Source organism: Equus przewalskii, chromosome 28 (assembly GCF_037783145.1).
Source record: "Equus przewalskii isolate Varuska chromosome 28, EquPr2, whole genome shotgun sequence".
Taxonomy (NCBI): domain Eukaryota; kingdom Metazoa; phylum Chordata; class Mammalia; order Perissodactyla; family Equidae; genus Equus; species Equus przewalskii.
In genome coordinates, this window is record NC_091858.1 from 19,583,088 (window position 1) to 19,607,826 (window position 24,739).

General features: G+C 42.1%; 2 protein-coding genes and 1 long non-coding RNA gene across 9 annotated transcripts in view; 2 read left to right on the plus strand and 1 right to left on the minus strand.

Moving 5' to 3' along the window:
• SLC7A2 (solute carrier family 7 member 2) overlaps positions 1 to 7,879 on the plus strand; it is a 65,279-nt gene extending 57,400 nt beyond the window's left edge. For all 7 annotated transcript variants that reach the window (XM_070598301.1, XM_070598303.1, XM_070598302.1 and 4 more), the window contains 2 exons: positions 57 to 165; positions 2,570 to 7,879. In XM_070598301.1, the coding sequence (XP_070454402.1) occupies positions 57 to 165; positions 2,570 to 2,766 (306 nt within the window). In that variant the 3' untranslated portion in view covers positions 2,767 to 7,879. The remainder of the gene's footprint in view (positions 1 to 56; positions 166 to 2,569) is intronic.
• A 4,089-nt stretch (positions 7,880 to 11,968) lies between these two features.
• LOC139080056 (uncharacterized) lies at positions 11,969 to 17,458 on the minus strand. Its single transcript, XR_011534183.1, has 2 exons — positions 17,226 to 17,458; positions 11,969 to 15,064 (listed from the first exon to the last, which is right to left on the minus strand). It is a non-coding gene; the product is annotated as an uncharacterized lncRNA (long non-coding RNA).
• Positions 16,809 to 24,739, plus strand: part of PDGFRL (platelet derived growth factor receptor like) — a 47,243-nt gene continuing 39,312 nt past the window's right edge. The window contains exon 1 of the mRNA XM_008529138.2: positions 16,809 to 17,044. Coding sequence (XP_008527360.1) covers positions 16,990 to 17,044 — 55 coding nt within the window. The 5' untranslated portion in view covers positions 16,809 to 16,989. The remainder of the gene's footprint in view (positions 17,045 to 24,739) is intronic.

Consider the following 24,739-nt stretch of genomic DNA (forward strand, 5'->3'; position numbering starts at 1 on the left):
TGGGGAATGTGCTTTCAAAATTTGAGTATATGTAAGAAGATATTTTTCCCCCTTAGGTTCCATTCTTACCATTTTTGCCGGCCTTCAGCATCCTGGTGAACATTTACTTGATGGTCCAGCTGAGTGCAGACACTTGGATCAGATTTAGCATTTGGATGGCACTGGGTAGGTCTTTTAAGGTTTTCGCTTTCTGAACTTTGGCTCTTTCTGGTTTCACACACTGTTATTAGAGAAACGCATCCCTCCCTCTTCTTGGAAATAAAGGCTTTTTCCAGTTTCTTCCTTTCCCAATTCTTAGAACTTCTGCATGCTTACTTTTCCACATGTTTTCAGATACTTTTTTTTTATTCAGTTCTCCCAGTAAAACCCTGAAGGTTCTATTTTCTCCAACTTAATGGTTGAGAAAATTGAAGCCCCCCCAAAGTCAAGGGATCTAGCTTGTAAATGGCAGCCCTAGAGTCTGAGTCCAGAGCCAGTCCTTTTCAGGTCCCAGTAGATTTCTGGAGACATTTTGAATGATCTAATGAGAAATTTCTTTCCTAATATCTAAATTGCTTATTACTAGAGCCTTGGGGTAGAATTGAGCATTAAATAACATAAGTGGACTTAGTTATATTGTTTTTCATTATGACTCCCTTCAGTTTCCTGTGTGAAAATTGAGTTAGAAATCAAGAGTTTAAGTTTGTTGTAACTAAAACACTGAGCACCGACTGTCTTAAAAATGTGAGGTGTAAGGGGGCTGGCCCCGTGGCTGAGTGGTTAAGTTCGCGCGCTCCGCTGCAGGCGGCCCAGTGTTTCATTGGTTCGAATCCTCGGCGCGGACATGGCACTGCTCATCAAACCACGCTGAGGCAGCGTCCCACATGCCACAACTAGAAGAACCCACAACGAAGAATACACAACTATGTACTGGGGGGCTTTGGGGAGAAAGAGGAAAAAATAAAATCTTTAAAAAAAAAAAAAAAATGTGAGGTGTAAGGTCTGTAAGGTGAAGCGGTGAGAAATGAGAGCTCCGTCTGCATTGGTTTTGGTGGCCTGAGGAGTTTGAGAGTTTATGATTTTTGACAGTCCTCCTATTGGATTAATAAGAATGAATCTAGTTCACTTTTTTGTATGCATATAAGTGTTTGCTTTGGCTATCAATTAACTAAATTTCAATTTCAAGAAACCAGCCCACTTGAGTTGATGAGAGAGTTAACCTCAGTCAGTTTTACCCATCCCCCTACACCCACACTAGAGTTTGCCCATATTTTGGGGATCCTACACTGTGCCAAGGAATTGGGATGTGGTGCCTTGGGTCAAAGGTTATCCATCCACACAGGTTACACTAGGTTGTTCTCTGTTTCTGTCACTGTGGCGACTTCCGGTAGGTGGTTCTGTTGCGTCAGGGCCAGGATCCTGACAGAAATGACTTAACGATTGGCTATGACCTCAGGAATGCACCACACAGCCTTTCCTTTGGTGTCCTGCCACCTCCCAGGTGCTACCAGGAAGCTGAGCTGAACTCCTCAGGGTATGCGGACTATAGAACTCACTCCTCTGCTCTGAGCCCAGAGAAGCTTTTTCTGTTCTGGTGGAGAGTTTCTCTCTGCTTCCTGTCTTTCCACAAGCCATGCTTCTTTCCTCAAATTGTAGCTCACTGTGGTTTAATGTACTTGGTCTTGGTTAAGAGTGTAAACTATAGAGCCAGTCTCTCTGGGTTTGCCATCTACCCCTGCCACTTATTAACTGTGTGACCTAGGCCAAGTTACCCCCCTATTTTTGTGCCTCAGTTTCTTTGTAAAATGGTGATGACGAAAATACCTCTGTCTGAGGATGAAGAAGGCTGGATCTTCAAACCTCTGAGAAAATGAGAGGAAATAGAATCATTCCCAATAATTGGACATGCCAAAATGCTAATTGGTAGCCTACCTGTCATTATTTTAAATGGGAAAACTATAATGCATTTCACATCAATTCAAAACTCAACCAATTTTTTAAAATATAATTAAAACACAGCACAATGCCTACATATAAGTAATATACACTATCTTGTGAGGATACTTAAAACATTTCCTTCTAATTCTTAGCATGGCTGTTCATAAACAGTTCCTTTATACAAAGTTATTTGACCTCTCCTGGTGACAGTAACCTGTGTAGGGAACACCCATGTCCCCTTTGTTAACACAGGCCGTGCCTTCCAAAATATCAGACTGTGACTCTGATAATCCACTACTTGTATTTGGGGTGTAATTTGAGACTTTACTTCACATATCCTTTTGTTTAAAGTGTAGTACTGAGTTTTGAGAAAATAAATATAATTTTTCCTACATAAACATGGTCTGAAAAACAGTTATTGAGAGAAACAGACATCCTATAAAGATTGGGTACTAAAAATGAAGAAGCACATTCTACTGAAAAGATGTTTGCCAGGGACCTTCTGTGGGATATCCCATACTTGCTTTCTGTTCTAAAATGGCCCAGAAAGAGAAGGCAGAAAACTCTATTAAGCTCTATATTAAATTTTCCATATTTGAACAGTCATTTTCTGAAACACCTAAAACATTGATTTTTTTTTTTCCTCTGAAAGGTTTCCTGATTTACTTTGCTTATGGCATTAGACACAGTCTGGAGGGTAACTCGAGGGATGAAGAAGAGGATGAGGATACATATTCAGACAACATTAATGCAGCAACAGAAGAAAAATCTGCCATTCAAGCAAATGACCGTCACCAGAGAAACCTCAGTTTACCTTTCATATTCCATGAAAAGACGAGCGAATGCTAATGCCTGAGGGAGCGGAGCTGGTCCACAGTCTTAACATACATATCCTACACGGAGTACACCATGACAGGATGTTGCCATCATGCTAGGTTGTCATGGGTTTGCTGCAGACATAGTTCACCCTAATTTATGCTTGCTTACCTGGACAGCACCTCGTCAGATGGTGAATTATGTACTCGGGGCAACCTCCTGAACTCTCTCCTCAGTGATGAATAGCCCCAAAACAGTGGGCATGTGTGTGTGTATGTATGTAGATGTTGGGCAATGTGAATGTTCAAAGCTGTTGGTGTTGTACTGTTATTGCCTTACATTTCTGCAGTGTTGTCATTAATTGGTGGCATGTACTGCACATACTGAAATGAGGTTATCACTGAATAGAAAAGGTGTTTTGTATGTTCCCAGTGCAGTTGGGGAAATAACTGTTGCTTTTTCTTATGAGGCTTCATTAATGTCCACCTAGAACCTGCTACAAATGCAGTTACCCATCTTGGTGTCTGTCATTGGTCAGGAGTAAGAGGAGGGGATTAGAAATGAGCCTTTTCTATAACTTATAAATGCCAGCAGTGGGTTTATTACTGATTTTCCTTCTATGAGGATGACAATTTGCTAAAACTTTAGCCAACAGGAGTGTTCGCATCCGCCATACTACACAGGGCAGGAGTGGCATTCTGTGTCACACATGGCCTCCCTCTGAACTCCTGTCCTCTCTGAGATCGCTGGTCCTTAAATATGAGGGCTTCACCTGCTGTGAATGATATAGTCACTCAGTCCAATCAGGGACTTGAAAGAGTAGTGGGGTCCACTTGGGACTCTTTATGCTAGAAAGTGAAGGTGGTCCCCATGGCCAGAAAGCTCACGTAAGTGGCAACGGTGAGGATATGTCTGAAGATCAGAGTTAGACATATGCCTGGCTAAGTAGACCCCAAGCATCCTTGTTTTAAAAGTCACTTAAAACAAGCCAATAGAATCTCCTGGATCACACCATTGATAGAATGATGCATACACTTTCTATTACTTAATAACTAATCACAGTTTTTTCTTTTTCTTTTTAACCTTGTCAGGCACAGAATCTACTTGTTTCTACTATTATTTTGTCTTATTCTAGATATAAGGGGCTACTGTAGCAAATTCTGTCTTTACTACATGCAAAGGAGGAAAAAATAAAGGGGTACAAGAAGAGAAAATTCTTTTGTTCTGAGTTTAAAGTGCCTATTCAGATATTAAAGGGCATTTGGCCCAATTTGGGGGTTTGGATCTAATTTGCCTCCAGTGTGTCTTTTGGAAACATTTAGGGATGTTTTTCTTCCCCCATCCCATAAACTATTTAGCACTTTTTATTTCATTTATTTTCAAATGATCACACTAAAGCTATTAATACAAGCTCCAATATTCTATAATAGCCCATCAGTGGTAGGGGAATTAAATATTTTGGTTAAATACATAATTATTTAAAACTTAAGCCTGAAAAATCAACCAAATTGAATTGAAGCTATATAAACACAGAAAGCTTTATATGAGTAAATAATTTGTTTTTATTTGTAAAGTTCTCTAAAGACTGTATTTTATAGGGTTCTCTAATAGTGGACTATTTATCTGCAGTGTGTTTTGCTTCTCATGAATTATTTTTCTTACAAATAATTAAATGGTTCACTAGATGAGGCTAGGAGCTAAACACATATGCATGGGCTCCCTTCCCAGGATGAACGTTATCAAGTGCACAAGTTGACCAGAGGCAAGGAAAACATTTGTTTTCTGAAAGCTCTTTCAAGACAACAGTTATTTTATTGATGCCATTAAAAAGCAAGTTGCAATTCTTTTGTCTACCCCAGAGTTTATTGTGATTAAATATCAAATAAACAAGTAGAAGACCTGGTTTTCCGGCTGCTAGTGTGGGAGCATGGCTGACATAGAACTCAGTAGTGACATTCCACAATTGCCAGGGTGTGTGTGGTGAGATCTGAAGCCCCAAATTCTCTTTCAAGCTGCGTGTTTTATTGGAGAGGAAGAGTTGCATAAGCAAGAGGTCATTTTTGTAAGGACTGTAGGCATAATCATAAATCTTTGCTGTTGCAGCTGTACACCGAGAACCCCTTTTGTTCTGTAATCAATCTAGAATAGGCCCTTCATGCAGGGAACATGAGGAATTTCATACATGAATATTTAAATCTTTTACTGTAACAAAACAGAAAAATGTGTTTAGAACGTGATAGGCAGCTAAAATTATCATGCCCGCCAATTAGGAACAGAATTTAGTTAAAAAATATTTTTCCACTTTTGAAACACTTTGTAAACACACATATCTATGAAAAGATGCTTTGTCAGTAACTGTGCTTTTTTTCTGTGAAGACTGAAATGTGCATTCGTATGTATGTGTGAGTGTATATATATATATATGGATGTGTGTGTATTTCAAATGTCAGCAAATAACTCAGTTGGATTTATGATGGGCTTTGGAAATGATCCTGTCGTGTGCATAAAAAAGCCAACTGATGTGGAGAAAAAATAATGTTTTATATTGATAGGTATGCTTATACAAAATTTTTAGGTTTTAAACTATTTTGAAATATACAATTTTATATGTATAATATTTTCTATAGATAGATTCTTTAAGAAAGATATATTTATAATGTTTCTAATATAAAATCAGTAGACTCTAGTACATTATAACAGGTGCTTTATGATCTGAAATGGAGGCGGGGTGGGGGAAATTAGGGTATTTCTGTTTACTCGTTTCTGTGGCACCTTTTCTGAAATCTCTGTCTTGGTATGTGTTTATTAGGAAATCCAGTACCACCAGCTCTCATACTTCCTCCCCGTTCCTAGATTTGAATTCGTAAGGTTTTGAACAAAATGTTGTTTTTACTTTCCTGGGATTACCAAAGAGTTTTGTGTAGATTTGACTAGTAATCAATCACACGCCAAGTCCTCTCCAGAAATTAAAAAATACTTGTGCTCATTCTCTTAATTATGATTCAGTAAAAACAGTTTAAATTACTTTTTTCTTTTTTACACTGGGAAATATGCTCTGTTAACATTTTCAGTGAAAACTTCTTATAATAGCGCCTTTATTTTATGCTCGTAAAAAAGAGAGAAGATACTTTATGAATGACCATATAAAGGCCACTCCTGCCCTACAATTCACAAAGTAGCTATGCAAATTCAAGTTTAAAAACTATTTATGAGAAAACTTGTATTAGAGCTTTTGATATGTACTGAAATACAGATTATTGCTTAATCACATTTTTCACAGAGATGAACATCAAGAAAACTAAGACCGAAACGTCATTTGGAGTACATACATTAAAGAAAAACTAATGTTCATATGTATTACTCTTACTAGCCATAGTTGATGGGAAGTATCCATTTGAGAATTATCTTCCTTTAAAAGACAAGAGCCTCTCTTCTTTTAATTTTTCAGAATAAAAGATTTTTTTAACTTTTTTATTTTAAAAATGAGCCAGAATATTTTCTGAGTCCTGGGTATGTGCAGATAGTTGAACTATTTTGAACTAGAATCTGTGTTTGCCAAATTATCTTCTAAACTTACTTGATTGCTTAGCAGAGAGAATAAGGAAAAGTCATCACCCTCCAATACTGATAATGCTGAGGGAGCAGTCTTATCTTCTTTCCTCTTAAATCAGGGCATATTCTGAGATTACAAACCACATGATAAAATTGTGCCAAGATTCCAGCTCTCTTTTCCCTCTGGAGTTGCTTATGATTTTCTCTGCCCGATTTTCCTGACGTGCTTCAAGTGACTGTTGGTTGACACCAAAAATACAATTTGCACAGAATTTTAAAGGATTGTGTTTAGAGCATCCATCATGGAGTATTAAAACCCACATTATTAGTGTGAATTTTTGCTGGGGGTGTTGATGGTGGGGAGTGAGTTATTCTTTTTGCTAGTACCCAAATAGCGCCTTCTCTGTATGTTTTCCACTTACGTTCTCTAACATGTCCTAACATACCAAGGGAAGAAATACCAGAGTTCATGTAGTAAATGCCAGCACAGGTCATTGTTTAGTCGTGTAGATTTGAAAATAAGGCTGCTTGACTTTGTTGTTTAGCCGAGATTTTTTTTTCTTGTATAATTATATTTAAACATTTTTAAATGGCTTTCTGGTTTCTAGATTTCGAGAAGCCTATTCTGTTATTGTTGTGGTTGTTGGTTTGGTTTTTGTAACACTCATTATTGTTTATTTGTACACAGTTTAGTCTTACTGATTTCAAATGCATTTTGTTATGGCTCGACCCAGTTGGCAACCCTGTTTGCTGGGAGCACTATATTTAGCTGTATTCACCATGGCTGAAGCCACTGCCACAATCTTTGGCCTTAAAGAGCCTTCACTGACCACTGGGGCTCCTGGGGGCTCATAACCAGGCCCCCAGGCTGGCGTCAGGTTGAGGCAGCCTGCAAGGTGTGAGCATCTGTAGCTACCTCTGATGGGTGGGGTTTCGGGATGATGGGATAGGGTATGAAGTGAAAGACTTCACATGGAAGGAAGGTAGTTTGGGGTCCTTAATTTATGGTCTGAATATCTCATGAGTACATCAAGGTAAATGAGATGGACCAAGGAACCTCTATGACTCATGAAAAGGATGGCTGCTTCCTGAAACTGGCACCACAAGGCAGGGTCTAGCCCACTGCAATCCCTGGTGGACGCTGACAGCCGTGGGGCAGAAAGTACGGGGGCCGAGGCTCAGTTGGTAAAGAGTCTTGTTTTGCCAACAGGGCGGGTTTCTCAGTTGTCATAAACCCACCCCTGATTGACAGACTCTTCATCTTTGTTGTCCACTAGGGGTGCCCAATTGTTTTATTGCTTTATTTTGTTATCATTGTGCTTAATAGAAATTGTTGATAGGGCCCCAAACCCTGCAGAGATTCTTTGTAAAAATCAACAGATACATTGGACTTGTGCGAATGTAAAGATTTTTTGTTTAGTAGGTAATTTTAAATTTAAATGTTTTCAATGATAATCTGTGTTCCTTTTTACATATGAAGTTGGATTATTTTTTAGGATTTGTAATAAATAAAAACTGTTGCTGCTTTACCACTGTAAATATGCTTTCTAATGTGACCATGTATTTTTTAAATAAATTTTAATATGACTTATAATATAGTATGCATTTCTATCACACATAGCAAAAGCATACATTGCACACTTATTTAAACTGCTTTTTAATTTGGGAACCTTTAAAGCTCAGAAAGATAGTAGAATCTAAATTGAAACAATTGTATTGTTATGAATACTTACCTGGCAGCTTAGGGACTACAGTATGACTACTAAGTCTTATAGGAGACAAGAGATGTCTTCATGTATCCTCTATCCTCATGGCACATTCCAGAAAATATCAGTTGCTCCTGAAGTGTGCCACCCCAGGACCACACATGCCAGATCCTACCACTTCAACTGCCATCTAATGGACTGATTTCTGTCATTGGTTTTATCTGTAAGAAGCTTCTCAATGTTCTCCTGACCAAATCACAGCCTTAATGATCAGTGGTCAGTTCTGTATAACTAACAGAAGGTTTTTACAGTATAGTGACTATTCACCACCTTTAACCCTCTTTACCCTCTAACTGGGAGGGAGGAATCAGAGGGCTTTCTGACGTAGCTTGAAGTTATTTCGAATTGCAAATCTCTTGAATTAGCTTGCTTAATTTTGAAATGTCTGTTGTATACATTTAGTTCCTATTGATTCTAGTAAATGGGAGGGAACACCATGTTGAATTAAAAAAAGCTTTAATGTCAATTTAGCCAGCATTGAAAATCAAGCTAAAATAGCTAAGTTTTTGCCAAGTAGAAGCCTCAAACCTAACTTATCTAATTGTTGGCTTGATTAGGATTATTACCAGGTTTTGATGCCCACCTCTGCTCTGGTACCTGGGATCACATAAAGGAAGGGATCCTTCAGGAAGTGTGTCCAGGTTGTGCGTCCAGCCAGGAATCCCCTGGAGACAGGAACACCACCTCCTCAGTGTTTTTTTAAAGAAGGCCCCAGATAGGCTTCCTTTTTAGGCTGAGGCTTCAATACCCATAGATTGCTGAGAGATTGTGCTGAGAAGTTCCCGTCTGTCCATGTGGAAAGAGTAATTCATTTCATCTCATAAGATATATTTTAAAAAATTCTCAAAGACATACAAAAGTAACCAATTATCACATTGTCTTTTAACGTAGGTCAAAGTATGGGTGAAACTATCTAGAAAGAAACTCAGGTCAATACTGGTTTACGTACTTGAACCTTTCTAGTAAAAGATTTGTAGCCGATTCTTAAATACTTTTAGTACCAGTGATCTCAGATATCATAAACCCTGGGCAAAGAATCCTTGTTACTCTCTATTAAGACTGGAGCAGTTAACCTGAAGAGAAAACCTAAGACAGACTGAACTACTCTGGAGTACGATACAGATCGGGTGGGTTCACATCTCTACGAAGGGGAGCAAGCTCATTTCTGCGCTCTGGGTCCTTTGACCCACAAGCACTACAGCATTCTCAAGATTCAAGTTTCTGGGGTTTCCCCCGGGCTGAGTCTCCAGGTCTCCAGAATCTTTCCCCCTCTGCTGAGGCCTGATATTTCTTCAAGCAAGGGCTAATGGTTTCACCGCCCTGGCAAAAATCAGACTTAAAATGCCAATGTTCTTGGAAATGAAATATTGACTTAAATTGGCACCAAGTTGTAAATGACAGAAGATGCTTTTCAAAAAGTGAGCATATTGAGCAAGTAAGCAAGAGAAATCCAATAGGCCCAGGATAGTTGAAGTAGGAAAGTAAAGAAAAAGCAAAGCAAAGAAAGATGGACATTGCAAGTCCTTTACATTTCAGCTTGGAGTTGTCCATCTTCCCTTAGCCATTTAGAGGCTCTTATAACTAATGGACAGGTACTACATCTTTACAGCACGCTGTATCCTGGAGCTAAGAAAGTAATTTCTTTTGCCCTATCTATTTTCATTAGACCAAGGTCTGGGATCCCTCCTTACCCTATGGTGTCTCTTGATGAGGGGCTCTGGGAGCATCAAAAGTGTCTGGCATTTCTACTAGAATGAGAACCTCAGTGCTATATTTAAAAGACTAAAGTTAGCTCCCGCTAAAACTTTGAAGCATAAATTTAAAAAAAATTCATCTTGGTTGTGTTTCTACAGTTAATGAAGACTAGTTAGAGACGTGAAATGTCCTTATATTGGGGATGGGGAGGGGATGTCGAAAATATTGGCCTATTTTCTTTTTCCTTTTTTGGCTTACCTAACAAATTCTTGATGTTCTGCACCACTTTGAAGAGGGGAAAAAGGTAGAGGGAGTAGAGGAGTAGGGAGATTTTTTCCAGACAGAGTAGTCATAGAAAACTACTATTAAATAAAATTTATAATGAAAATGCTACACATACAATAATTCACAAATAAGGAAATCATAATGGAAGCACTGAAATTTCACTTTGGCCTTTGGTAACCTGAAGGGATTGCTGATACTGCTTCTTGTCATCCATCAGATACGTATTATATCCCAATTTGTGCCTCTAAAGAAGATGGAAAGAAATATACTTTTAGACAAGTCTACAAGTGCAGCCTTCTTCCCACCCCTGGAGCCCACTCACTTCTCCCACTCTTCCGTTCCTGAGTTTTGCTTCTTTCTTGTGCTACTCTCCTCTTTTCTCTCCAACTCTTCGTTTGTTCAGCCATTGCTAGCGGCTACTGCCCTCACTCTTCAGAGAAAGGTGATAACACACAGTTGCTCAGATAATGCTGTGCCCTCCTAGTGTTGCCTGGACACTGTTTTTAAACGACCATTTCTGTGTTTTCGGCCTCCTCTCTTCCCACATCAGGAAGCAGCAATGATTCAGAGGAGGCTTGGGGTCCCTAATGTGTTCCATCCCTGAGCCACTCTGTGCTTCACGGGGGTGGATTATAAACACTAAAGGCTAGTGTAACCGTGAGGTGGAGGGAACAGAGGCAACAACGAAGAAAGAAAGAAAAAGTGGGTGTTGCAAGTAAAATGATCATTTATCTAAAAACCCAAGAGATCAACTGAAAACCATTTGGACTAACAAGAGGGTCCGTTAAGGGGACTGGATACAAAGAGACAAAAATTAATCATGTCTTAGGAAATCAGGCTTCAAGTTGTATATGACTTAGAGCTGTAAGACAATGCTTATTGTAACTGGCCAACATTACAGCAATTGTTGGAGAAAGAATGGAAAATACCAATGCAAACAGATTTTAAAAAATTCTTTCTCACCCTAGAGACAAGGCGAATGGGTTTTTATAGTGAAATACAACCCACAAAAAATACATCTTTGGCAGTTTTATTTTTCAAATTTAAAATCGTCTTGAGATTGTCTCGCTCAAGGATAATAAGCCTTGTGATTAATCAGCTACGTGTCTTGGAAAGCGCCCGTATTTCTTGGAACCATTGCTCCCAACCTAAAGGCCGTATGAGTTCCCTCGGGCTGCCACAATGAAGAACACAGGCTGTGGGGCTTAAACTATGTCAACCCATTTTCTCACAGTTCTGGAAGCTGGAAGTCTGAGCTCAAGGTGTTGGCAGGGGTGGTTTCTTTTGAGGCCTCTCTCCTTGGCTTGTGGATGGCCGTCTTCTCCCTGAATCTTCACATGACCTTCCCTCTGTGCCTGTGTCTGGGTCCACGTTCAAGTGTCCTCTTCTTATAAGGACACCAGTCAGATCGGATTAGGACCCAACCTAATGACCTCATTTTAACTTAATTACCTCTTTTAAGATCCTATCTCCAAATATGGTCAAATTCTGAAGAAATGGAGGTTAGGACTTCATCATTTAAATTTTTTTTTGCGGGGGGCAGGGGCGGGACACAACTGAACCCATGCTACAGACCTAACATATTTTTAGGTACCTAAATTTAGCTACAGTGTATGTGATATAGAAGAGGCTTGGGAAAGTAGAATTCCAAAATTATTTTCTATATAGCAGTTAACCAATCTGAAAAGGTAATGGGGGAAAATTTCATCCATAATAGCAAACAAATAAATAAGGAAGCAAAAATAAGAAATAAGCCTAACAATTAACAATCAAAAGTTACATGGAAAAAAAATAACTATGAGAATGTAATTATGTGTGTTTAACTATATAATTATACATACACATGTATATGTGTATACACACGCACATTTATGCAGCCCAAATTTGGCTAAAGTGTATTTGACATAAAAGAAGCTTGGGAATAGAGAATTCCAAAATTGTTGTCCTAATACCAAGTTTAACCAATTATAAAATATAATGGGGATTTAAAAGAAGACTTGAATAAATGGAAAGATACATAATGTTATACATGCCTGGCTGAGAAGACTCAATATTATAAATATGTCCATTCTTCACTTAAACATAAATTCAGTGCAATCATAATCAAAAATACAATAACGTTTTTACAGAGACTGACAAGCTGATTCCAAACTTCATCTGGAAGAGAAAATGTACAATGACAATTAACAGAAGAACAATGATAGGGGCATCCTTTGCCCAAACAAATAACAAAACATACTGTAAATCAGCACCAATTAATGCAATGTGGTATTTCTAGAGGTATAGATAATGAGATCAAGAGAACAAGACAGACAGAAGAGAAACAGCCCGATGTACATACGGCATTTAACATACACTAAAAGTCAATTCAAAAAGATGGAAGACGGACAAACCATTTAATAAACGATAGTGTGACATTGACCATCCAACTGGAAACACATAAAATTAGATTTCTAACTTGGGATACCAAAAAAAAAAAAAATCGTAGAAGAATTTAAAGACTAAAAATGAACACAAAATTATAAAAGTTTTAGATGCAACTATAAAATAGTTTGATAATTTGAGGCAGATGAGAGCCACCTAAGGAGATATAAAACACAGAAGCCATGACGGGAGTTACTAAAAAATGTAATTGCTTAAATATTTGTTATAATTGCTTGAAGAAAGGCATCATTAGCAAAACTAAAACACAAGCAAAGGATTAGAAGAAAATGTCTGCAGTATGTCTAACATCCCAGAGCTTCCTAGCCAGAGTAGAAGATTCTGCTACTCTAAGACATACAATAAAAAGAACTCAATTTTCAAAAATAGGCTAATACAAATGGCCGACAAAAACATGATAAGATGTTCATCCTCAGTAGTAATAAATGGAATGGGAATTGAAAAAGCATCATGAGCTTCCCCCCGGGTTGTAAAACTTGAGTAGAATAAGGACATTCAGTACTGGTGAGGGTGTGAAGAAATGGGTAGGCTCATACGCTCCGGCAGAAAGTAGAATTGGCTATTAATAAGGTCAGCTTCGTTGAATTGGCAGCACTTGCTGAAAATGTTAAATGTCATGGCCTTTGGCTGAATAATTTCACTTCTACGGATCTATCCTATAGAAATACGCATGGACAAGGATGTTTGCATAAGGATAGTTATTGCAGTATCTTTTGTAAAAGAATTTTTTTAAACAACCAACATATTTATAAATAGGAGGAAAATTATACTGTGGTACATCTTTACTATGGTATAGTTTATAGCTAATAGAAAGGGTAAGGGATGTGAAATGACATTTTATTGTTTTTATCAGTTCCTGTCCTGTATAATTTTGTAGGGGCTTAAAATAATTTAAAATGGATTGAGCAATTTTTTTAAAAGAGGGCCTTTTAAATAAAAGGAAGCACAGAGGGAGCAACTGAGTGCAACTCTTCATTAACGTCAGGTCTCTTCCAACGCGGTGCCATTTAGTTTCTCTCTTTCTGATGAACAACCAGCAGGGGCTTGTAGGAAAGAGCTGCTGAGTGACTCTGGACTCTCCTGGTGTCTGAGGTCCCAGGGAGTCTAAATTGGCATGCTGATCTGCATTCAACTGTTAAGAATTTGTTAAAATTTTAGACGTTTTCATCTAGTGACTGCTTTTATGGCAGCCACCTACCTACTCCTCCCCATTCCTGCAAGAGGTGGAACAGATTGTGTGTTCCCTCTCTCCGTGGAATAAAGGTTTGCAATTCTGCTCACCTGGTTGCCTTCAGATCTTCACACAAGCCTATGAGGCAAGTCACAAAGTCCTCACCTCCAGTCTCAGGAGTTTAAGAAGGGCAGCTTCATGGCCTCCCCAGCTCATAGGTCAGGCGGGCCCTGTTGGAGAGCTATCATTTGTAGTGATTTCAACAGCTCATTTTCACCAGTAGAGTGAGGAGTCAGACTCACAGACATGGGAGTCAGACAAAACGTGGACTCTGACTTGCTATGAATTTGACTTTGAGCATCCTCATCTGTAAAAGAGGGACCATACTAGCAGTACAGACTACCTCACAGGCTTTTTGTTAGGATCAACAAGAAATCCATGTTAAGAGTTTAACCCTCTGCTTGGAACACTGTAAGTTCCTAATTAATAATTATTACTTTTCAGAAACTGATGGTAGAATACAAAATCTAATAGGACACAGCCCCAGAGCTCATAGAACAGGGCGGGAGAAGGAAGCATAACCAGATTCACAGCTAAACTGTACATTTTGTTGTAAGTGCTATGATGGAAGTATTCAGACCAGAGAAGTGCTTAGCTCAGCTGGGAGGAGGTGAGGTCTGAGCTGTCTTGTAGGATGAGTTAGGCCAGGGGCTGGGGTGTGGTGAGAGGGCAGGCAGGAGGTAAAATGGAGGAGGGGACCGTTCGGGGTAGAGGAAGCAGCAGGAGCAGTGGACCCACATGGTGGCTGGGTAGGTGGGCAATGGAGTGTACTCTCGGCATGGAGGGCAGTTCAGGGAGAGGCTACCAGGAGAGGAAGCTGGAGAGGCCACCAGGGGCTGTGAACTCTAAAGCATGAGCCTTGCTGGAGAGCCTTTGAAGGGTTGAAATTGGGTTAGATTTTTTAGATTTTCATTTGAAATCAGATCGAATTGCTGGGGGAAGAATGGATTGAGGTGCCAGGAGAAGGGGCGGGGAGACCAATAAGGAGGCTGTGGCCGCATCCTGATGAGAGAAGGTGATGCCCAAGCCGGAGCAGTGAGGCGAGGGATGATGCCAAAGAGGGGGTGACTTGATGCATAGTCAGCAGGTAGACCGGGCAGGACCCGTGGAGTGAGGAGGAGGAGGTGTAGACTGAACCCCAGGCTCCAACACAGAGTGAGAGCAAAGTTGTCAACTTCATGGAGCCAGAATGAAAAGGGATCTCTGCGGTGGGGCAGCCCAGGCAGATTTAGTCAGCCCTGTGTGAGCTCCCAGAATTCTTTGCTCAGAATGTGACACATCACATTACAGTGGTTTAAATGCTTGTCTCCTGGCTGGTGTCCACTCCTCAAAAGTAGCGATGATGTCTTAACCTTCACATCTGTAATGACAAACAAAGGAAACATCTGTTGAAATAATCATCTAGTTCCCTCCCTTTACCAAGGAGAAACCCTAAATCTCGGGAGGTTAAGTGAGTTGTGGGAGGAGCTGAGAGCTACAGGCAGTGTCAGGAGCTGAACCTTGGTCTTCCATGTTCCCAGGCGACTGTTCTCTCCACTGCAGCCCAAGGCATGGCAAAGCCAGCACCCGAGCTGGCGCCGGATTGTAGAATTCTTGGTTCCTCCCGCATGAAGTGGCTGATAAAGCACTAGTTTGTCATAAACTGCAGCACCGCTTCCCCTGGGTGTTGAGAGAGAAGTCGCCTCCCAGTACTTCGAATCAAGCTCCCTTTAATAATGATGTTTGAATGAAACGGGCTGGAAGCTGAGGCCCTGATCCCACTTGGGGGACACACTGGCACCCCCTACCCGCAAACTGCTTTGATCATATGAGTCTACAAACTCAGAAACCTGTGATGGCTCTCTGCAGAGGGTCACAGGGAGCTTAAATCCTCTACCACACCCCTGCCCCTCTTCCGCAGCCCCAGACTCTCTGTTCGGTCTTATTTCCCACTTTACTCCCACAGTGAATCTGCCCTTCCAATCTGGCCGGCCAGTGCTACGGGGCCAGTTCTTGCTTTGTGTCTTAGCCCATGCTCCCAGGACACCTGGCGAACTAACGCGAGATGATGCGCTGTCTTCCCCCTCCCTCCTCTGCTCTCCAAATTCAAGCCCTATCCCTCGACGACTCCTCCGACCCACATTCATCTCTCACTTCTCTGAACTTCCCCAGTATTAACAGCATATACGGCACCATTTGGCATTTAATTATATTTTGCTTTGCAATGCTTTTTCCTTGTCTTCTCAATCACCTCCTCAGTATGCTTCATGACGAGCACACAGAAGGGTCCATGGGAGCATCATGTAAGCTCTCTGGGTTTCTTAATCTGAAGGAGTGGAGGGAAGAATTTGCTAGAACTGAGGAGCCTCTTGGGAGAAAATAGATACTACATTTAGAAGAAGCTCAGAGCGCTGATCTTAGAAGGAAAGACGTGGGGTGTTGCGGGAGGGGGCCTTGATGCTGTTCCTTGGGTCTGTTTTCTGGCACGGTCCCTCCTGAACACCCAATTGAGTCTTGGGTGGAGCAATGAACTTCAGAATTAAAAGAGGAACAAGAAGTTTCTCCAAAACCTCTGCTGGAAGGAGCTAAGCTGTTGTATGTAGGCCCCTCTGACGGCAGGCCAGCTTCCCCATTTGGGAGCCCCAGGGCTCTAGTCTCAGCTGCAGTGGAGATACCCATGTCCAGCCGGTACAGGGCTGGGTGCAGAGCCCATCTCTGGGCAGACATAGAGAGCAGCGAGAACAACCAAGGGCAATGATCTTGTTAGTGAGCGCAAGTGACACACCTTCTGGGCAAGAATAAAAATATTTAGGGGACATTTTTTACGGAGCATTAAGGCTGTGCCTGAGCTGATGGGGAAAGCGCTGGTGAGATTTGGTCAGTTATGGTTAAATGTGGCCCCATCAGTACCCGCAGGATTACTCTGGGACTTCTCAAAGTTGGTAAATTTGGTAAAACGCCGACTTGGAGAAATTCAGGGAGTGACTTGCAACTGACATTTCGCCCTTAGCCCTGTCTCTCCGCCCCGGGGAAAAGCGCTGCGCTTCGCGGCTCCGCCAGGGGGCAGGAGAGGTCACATTGCACAGAGGATTTAAAAAAAAAATCCCCCAACTTTTTCCCAAGAACTGTGTTCCTCCTCGTGAAACCGAATCCTCCAGCTGTGGCGTCCCAGGCGCCCGCCCCGACCCGCTGCGGCTCCCGCCCCTCGCCCTCCGCCTCCCCCCGCACCCCTGCCCTCGCCCTGCGCTGTCTGCTCTCCTCGACCCACTGTCCCCAGCATCTCTGCCCCCGCCCCTTAGCCTGAGGATGAAGGTTTGGCTGCTGCTTGGTCTTCTGCTGGTGCACGTAGCGCTAGAGGATGGTGAGTGACTCTGGGCGGGGGCTCCCGGTTTGTGCCCTGATTCTAGCCCCGATCCCCCAATCCACGTTGTCCCCAGCCCTCGTCCTCCAGCCAGCTCTTCCTCTAACTCTTCACCTTTCGAGGCTCGGCCCTGGCCCACTCCCTGCCCTGTGCACCTGCCCTTCTAGTAGGGTCTCCTTACCTCCCTTTCTCCACGGCCCCTGGCAGCCCCCTGGAAGCCCCCTGGACGGTGGCAGCTACCCCGATCCTTAGGATCCCCACCAGGACCGCTCCCGCGCTCCCGGAAAGCCCTTGGCGGGCAAATTGACATCCCGAGCCAGCGCTTGGTCCAGCCCCCAGTGTCAACGTGTCGTTCTGGAAGGTGGCGCGCGAGCTATGGATCGCTTCCATTTCCGCGCCGCGTTCGCCCCGATCTCTGCTTCTGAGGGCGGGTGCCGCCTAAGCCAGGCAATTGCTGGTTCTTTTGCAAAACTCGAAGTGCCCTCTTCCTCCAATCCTCAGTCCTGGATTGGTTTGTATATCACCCTGGGCTTGAATCCTGCAAGGTCTACTTAAGTCTTAGACCCGGTGTTTCTATGTATTAAACCTTAAAAATGAATCAAACCCCACAGCTGTTAAACTTCTTATCTGATTGGATGGGAAAAGATGAGGAAAATGCGTTTTCGTACAGCATATGGGAGCCCCGTGCCACTGCACTTTTTTGAATGTGTGCCTGTCCTGGGCCCACCCTGTTGTGTAGACTCCCAACCACAGGGTCAGGCTTTATTTGTGTGTGTGTGTATATTGTTGTTATATCTACATCTATGTCTATATATTACTGTTAGCGTTTGTTTTGTTGGGTCCCTGTTTATTTGGTTAGAGTTACGTGTACAGTACACTTTGCATCTGGGTACATCTTGGGATCCTGAATTCTTTGGACTTCCTCAGCTATAGCCACAGTTTTTGCTTCATTTTGGGTGAAAAGCGGTTTTGCTGTTATGCAACCCTATGCTGGAGCTAGCTTGACCTGGCTCACTTTTTATCCACTAGTCAGTCCTGACCAGTTCCTTTCTTTTTCATGAAACTAGAAGCGCTTGCCAAAAAAATACCACATTCTAGTTTGCCAAGCCCAAAATGGTTGTGGGACTTGAAGCTGAGCGTGAGGATCCTTAAGCCTACAGCTTTGCTGAACAAAGTGTAGGCATTCTACTCAAGGGAGCAAAAGGTACTCTTTGCTCAGAGAGAAGCTGGCATGAGTTCACGTTGTAAAACAGAATCTTAAAATGCTCCTGGCAGGTCCTTGTGTGGGACTGCTGAAGTGACGGAAATGCAGTATTTGGTATCATTTTTTGAATAGGGCAGGAAATGGCCAGACAAAATAATTTCAAATAGCCCACTCACTTATTTGTACAATTCACTCAAGATGCCTGCCTGAGAGGTTCAGGATGTGGCTTCAGCCTCTGCCTTCTGGATCTCTCCCAGCCAACGTGTGCCCAGACTATGAGAATGATTACAAACATCTGCCTGAATCCATTGGCGTCTGTTTAAGTCAAATGTAGTTCATGCAAGCAATAAGCATTTATGAGACAATCAGAGAAAGTTGAATAGAGGGTGAATATTTTATGAGAAACAATTGATAGATTTTAGGCGTGATAAGAGCATTATGGCTTTGTTTTTAAAAGTACACATGTATACTTTAGAATATATGTATATATAGTATAGGCTATTTATGAATAAAATATTAAACACACAATTAGAGAAGTAAATCTGCTTCATTACATAACAGTTTTCCTAAACCTATTAGGAATGTTTATTCTGTTTGAATTCCCTGAGGCTGGCTGGGGCCAGAAACAGGCCAGCGAGAGTGGCTTATATGGGAAGCCCTTCTGGTGCCAGCTCTGATGGGCAGGTTGGGCTATGGTGCATCCCAAAGCACAAACTGCAGACACAGGCCCATGACTCAACTTACCCAGTGCTTTTTGTTTTCCTGATCACTTCTAGCAGAGAACTTCTAATAATAATGTCTTTCCTGCCAGCTCATATTGGGTATGCATCTGCTATAACCCAGTGAAGTTTGCCTTGCCTCCATTCTAAAATGCTTTAAACTTTTTAGAAGTAATGTTATTTCTTCTCATGAAGAGTGGGAGCTGGAAGGGCGTATGTTACTCTTGTGACATGAAAATGAGGCATGAAAACAGTTAACAAATAGCCCAAGGTCCCACTTACAGGAAGACATAGCTCATAGCTCCTGATTTTGAGCATTCTTATGAAATATGTGCCACTGTGTTTATTGATATGCTCCTGCTATTTTTACATTAAAAAGTATAAAATCACAGGCACTTACCAACTTTTGATTATCTACATATTTTATCCAAGGTCAGGAGCAAATGATGAAGCATAAACACTGATATGTCACTGCTGTTTTGTTGATATTACCCCAGACCCTTGATCATTGCTCATTTGATCTTCGGTCTAACATGGGTTTATTCTGGATCCTATGAAAGGGTTCTCTTTCTGGGAGGGCTAAAGAGATTCATTAGGATATGAGGACGATACAGCCAGATCTCTAAGTAGGTGAGAAGGGCAACGCTGATGATGATTCTCTAACCAGGACTCTGTATCTTTCTTGTGTCTCAATTTATTCCTTGGAAAAAAAAGAGTAAAATTTAATTCAAAAATCCTTATAATGAAGAAAGAATTGTGAAAATTCTCATTGTTTACGAGTGCAAATACTGAACGTTTCAAAACATTTAGGATCTCGGCTGATATGTCCGATGTACAAAATCATCTCTGATCCTTAGAGTCAAAAAAGAAAAATTTGAGAGCAAGAGAGAGAGTGGACAGTGTGCCAGCCAGAGGACTGAGACAAGTCCTGAGGATTGGTGGTTTTCCCTGCGCAGTTTGTAAAGCCCTTACTTTGTGGAGTTCATAATTTAATGGAGAGGACAGATAACAGAGAAGGAAAGATAAAACTGCAGGAAGAGGTAAGTGGCGTGAAGAATCCATAATCAGGGTGTTAGTTTCCCAAGGCTGCTGTAACCAAGTACCACAAACCCGGTGGCTAAGACTGCAGGAGTTGATTCTTGTGCAGTTCTGGAGGCAAGAAGCCTGAAATCAAGGTGTCAGGGGCCACGCTGCCTCTGAGACTCCGCGTAGCATCCCTCCTGGCCTCTTCCTAGCTTCTGCTGACAGCGGGCCGTCCTTGGCGTTCCTTGGCTTGCAGCTGCAGCACCCTCATCTCTGCCCCTGTTGTCACTTGGCTGTCTTCTCCCTGTGCATCTCTGTCTTCACACGGTGTTTTCCTCTGCTGTGTGTGTGTCTCCTTTTCTTCTAACGACACCAGCATGTTGGATTAGAGCCCATTCTAATCACCTCATCTTAACTTGGTTATATTTGCAAATATTCTGTTTCCAAATAAGGTCAGATTCACAGGTACCAGGGCCTAGGACCTCAATGTACCTTTTTTTTTTAATGGAGTGCTCATTGTGATGATATTTTTTTTTATTGAGGTCATATTGGCTTATAACATTGTGTAAATTTCAAGTGTACATTATTATATTTCAATTTCTGTATAGACTGCATTGTGTTCATCACCAATAGTCTTGCTTTTATCTGTCACTGTACATTTGCGCCCCTTTACCCCTTTCACCCTCCTTCCACCCCAGATCCCTCTGGTAACCACTTATCTGTTCCCCTTATCCATGTGTTTGTTTAGATTCCCCATATGAGTGAGATCAGTAAGGTATTTGTCTTTCTCTGTCTGACTTATTGCACTTAGCATAATACCCTCAGTGTTCATCCACGTTGGCACAATGTGTCTTTTTGAGGGACACAATTCAACCCATAACACAGGGTATGAGGATGAAGAAGCTGTGGAGGGGGTGAGGGTGCAGTTTGTATAGGAGAGTCAGAGGCCTGCCTGGAGGGAGAAAGCAAATGCTCCCGGTGTCTGAAGAGCTGATCAGCCAAGGGCACAGGGGGCACAGCAGCTTTGAGGTGTCCCAGTGGCCAGGGTGGCTGAAGGACCATGAAGTATGAGATGGGAGATGGCAAAGCCTTGTAGTGGCTGGAAAAGACTTAGGGCTTTATTCTAAATTAGATGAAAGTCACTGGAGAGTCTTGAGCAGATCTGATTTATGTTTTCAAAGGTAGCAATGTAGGATGCAAGCCATGAACCTACCTCGGGGGCATTTTAATAGCCTAGGTGCAAAGTGGCTTGGTCCAGGGTGGTTGCAGTGGATGTAGGGAGGAGAGACTGAGTTCAGGGTCTATTTCGAAGACAAAGTCAAGAGGATTTGCTACTGCATTGGATGTGGCTTAGGAGAGAAGGAAAAGAATCATGTATGACTCTAAGGATTTTATCATGAGCAACTGGCTGAGCAGAGTTGCCTTTTACAGAGAAGGGATGCTGGGAAAGAAGCCGGTCCGAAGGGGCATCCAGAGTTCAGCTTGGAGATGTTCAATTTGAGATGCCTACTAGCTTTCCAATTGGCACTGCTGAGTAAGGAATAGAATATGCAAACCTGGAGTTTAGAGGCAAAGTCAGGACCAGAACAAGGCAACTCCCAGCATATAAATGCTGCTAGTGCCCAGGGGACTGTGTGAGGCCCCTAGAGATTGAGTGTCCTTAGAGACTGAGAGGAGTCGTGAAGATTAAGCCCTTGGGAGCCAGATGAGGCAGAAAATGAAGACAGGGAAGAGCTGCCAAACAGACTGAGGAGTCGTGAGAGACATAGGAAGAAAACCAAGACAGTGCCGTGTCCTGGGAGCCAAGCGAATAAACTATTTCGAGAAGAGAGTGACCAACTATGTTCTATCGGATGTTCTGAAAAATGGTTAAAATTAAAGTCTTTATTCTGGAATAGAAGTATCTAATTCTTAGAAATAGCTATTTTGAGAAATGATACTTGCAGAAATGGTAGGAGGGTATTTTGGAGTGGGGTTCTGGAAGGGAAAGGAAAGGCTCTCATCTTCCTACATTTTCATCTCTCTGTTGTTATTGCTTTCCCACCTTCTCAGCTTTGTTCCTGGAAGGTTGTGTGTATTCCTGTGATATGTTCCATGAAGAATGCAAAACTGAGAGTGGGGCATCTCCCAGTTTATATAATTCACTGGGGACCCCTAAGCTACTCAGCAAATTTATACTCATTTTGACGTTACCCTCAAGTCAGATCTTTCTCTCAACTGCCCATGGGGAGAACAAAGCCAACAGAAGCAGCCACAGGTCTTTGAGGGTAATGCCTGTGTTTACATTGTAGTCCTCATCTAAGCAGCTTATTTTCTCCTCCAACACAATTCTGCAGAGCTGGAGAGGTTAATAGTCAGATCACCTTTATTGAACAGGCTTTGATTGCAGTCCTCAGTTGAAGATGAACAATTACAGTCCTTTGTCCTGCTTGCTTCTTGCTGTATAACATTTATTCATTGATCTTGGAGACGGGGTTTTGACCAACGTCTCCTCACTGGGGGATCCTAATATATGCCTTGGAAAAGCATCCCCGGCCCTTCCAGGAAGGTTGTGCTCTCAACCGTGGCATCAAGTTTCATTTGACTTGGAACTCATTGTCAAAGCCCGGGGCACACCAAACAAAGAAACCACTTAAATAATGGTGCTGTGCAGGATATTTGTACAAATAAAGTGTAGCTGCTACAATATGCTAATCTCTGAATCGAAAGGCAATGACGTGAATCAGAGGTGACTCTAGACCTGGAGTCAAGGGTCTGATTTTTCACTGCCTTCTTAGTGACCTGTGCTGAGCCACTTGGCATCCGTGGTCCCAATTTGTTTCACCTGTAAGTTAGAAAGAATAATAGCTGCTTTGCCTCCATCACAAGTTTACCATGCAAAGCATCATAAGACTCTTACAAAATAAGTAGCATTTAGCTAGCACTTTATTACTATGGGCCAGCCCCTATTCTCAGCATTTTAAACACGTAAACTCATTTAATCCTCACAACACTCCATGAGATTGCCATTATTATCACATAATTCTCAATTTACAGATGAGGAAACTGAGACAGAGAGGGTAAGGTAACTCCCAAGGTCACACAGCTAGTAAGTAGGAGCCTGAACCTGAAGTCAGTAATGATATTTAATGGTTTGTGAATTTTACCACCTATTTCTCTCTAAAATATACTGTGCCATAATCTCAAAAATGCAATGGCAATGGACTTTCACTTTTATTCATCTACAATATAAATTCTTATATTTTTTAGGCCTTTGGAAAATAACTAATTTACATAGTTAGGCTGAAGAGTCATATTCGTTTAGAAAGTTACACATTGGATTTGGGGGTCACTCAATCTTGGGACTGTCTGGGTGTCTGTGGGGTCACTAGCCTAGCTCCTATAACTTAGAGTCATTGCCATCAAACCATGGACCAATTCCATGGTCAGGCTGCTGGACTAACTATATAGTCAGATCAACTGGTGGGTCTATTTGGTCAAAAGGTCAAATAATTTTGCAGAGATAATAGCACATATTTGGAAGCATAATATCCGTAATTAGGTAGTCTAATGGTCCTGAGTAGCAGAGCCACACAGGATCTGACAGTTTAGAAGGCAAACAAGTTGCACCGGTTGCCTAAATCCATAGCATTTGCCGATGGTTGTCATTTGTGATAGCTTGAATTTCTGTAACGTGATAAAGAAAACATACCAAATTAGACGTCAACACAGAGGTCCATGAATCTCATGGGCACAGTGACTAAAATGCTTGTGGGCACAGATGACTTGGACATCCTAATGTAGGGTTTTATTTTCTACCTTAAGAAAAATACTGTGACTTTTACTCTATTGCAAAACCGAGGCTTATGCTTCACGGTTGATGTTGCTGGGTTAGTGCGCTTCTGTCCGTCTGACATGCTCCCGGTGGTTACAGGAGAAGTTCCCAGTGCTTCTCCTTCTGGAAGGTGGGGAAATGTGTGCACATGTACCACTGCCCACCCTGCTCTGTCATTAGACCCCAGGGGTAAGTAAGCCAAATGCACAGGGTCAGGGGAACTCTTGGCAAACGGCAGGTTAGACAGCATGTATTGGGGACTTGACTTGGAGATGAGGGTTCATGAGTACAATTCTGCTCCCTGGAAGGAATGAGAAAGCTCAGCAGGGCCTGTGACCCAGAGCCACCAGAGGAGAGGAAGGATGGGAAATAAGAGACTCAGGCCTAGGAAATAGAGAGGTCACAGTGAACCTAAAGGCATGGAGAAGAGAGCAGGGCTCAGGCAGCAAGGCATCCATGCACAGAGAAGGCAGCTTGCTGAGGAATTGATGTTGATACTGAGCTCAGAGTGGGATTGGTTCCAGGGTCTGGATCAGGCAGTGGAGGCTAAATGGCTCCTGTTTCAAAGGGCAAAAGGCAACATGCAAAGAAAGCCAAGTTCATCATTCCACACTTGAATCCAAATCAGTTGAATTCTTGGTACACATCCTAAGTGTATGGCTCCATGAAATGCTCATGAACTGCACACACCCATGTAACCAGCCCAGATCAAGACAGAATGTTCCTGGCAATGCCCCTCTGTCCCCTCCTGGTCGTCCCCAGCACTCCAAGGAAAACTCCTGCCTGACTTGTAACCTCAGAGATTCAAACCTGAAGTTTCTAAAAATTTGAGTTTCTCATATTTATAAATCAGGAAATTTGCATTCCCGCCATCCTTTGAGAAATCAGATCCAGCAACCCTGGGCGTGTCCTTCCTCATGGCAGCAGCCTGCTGA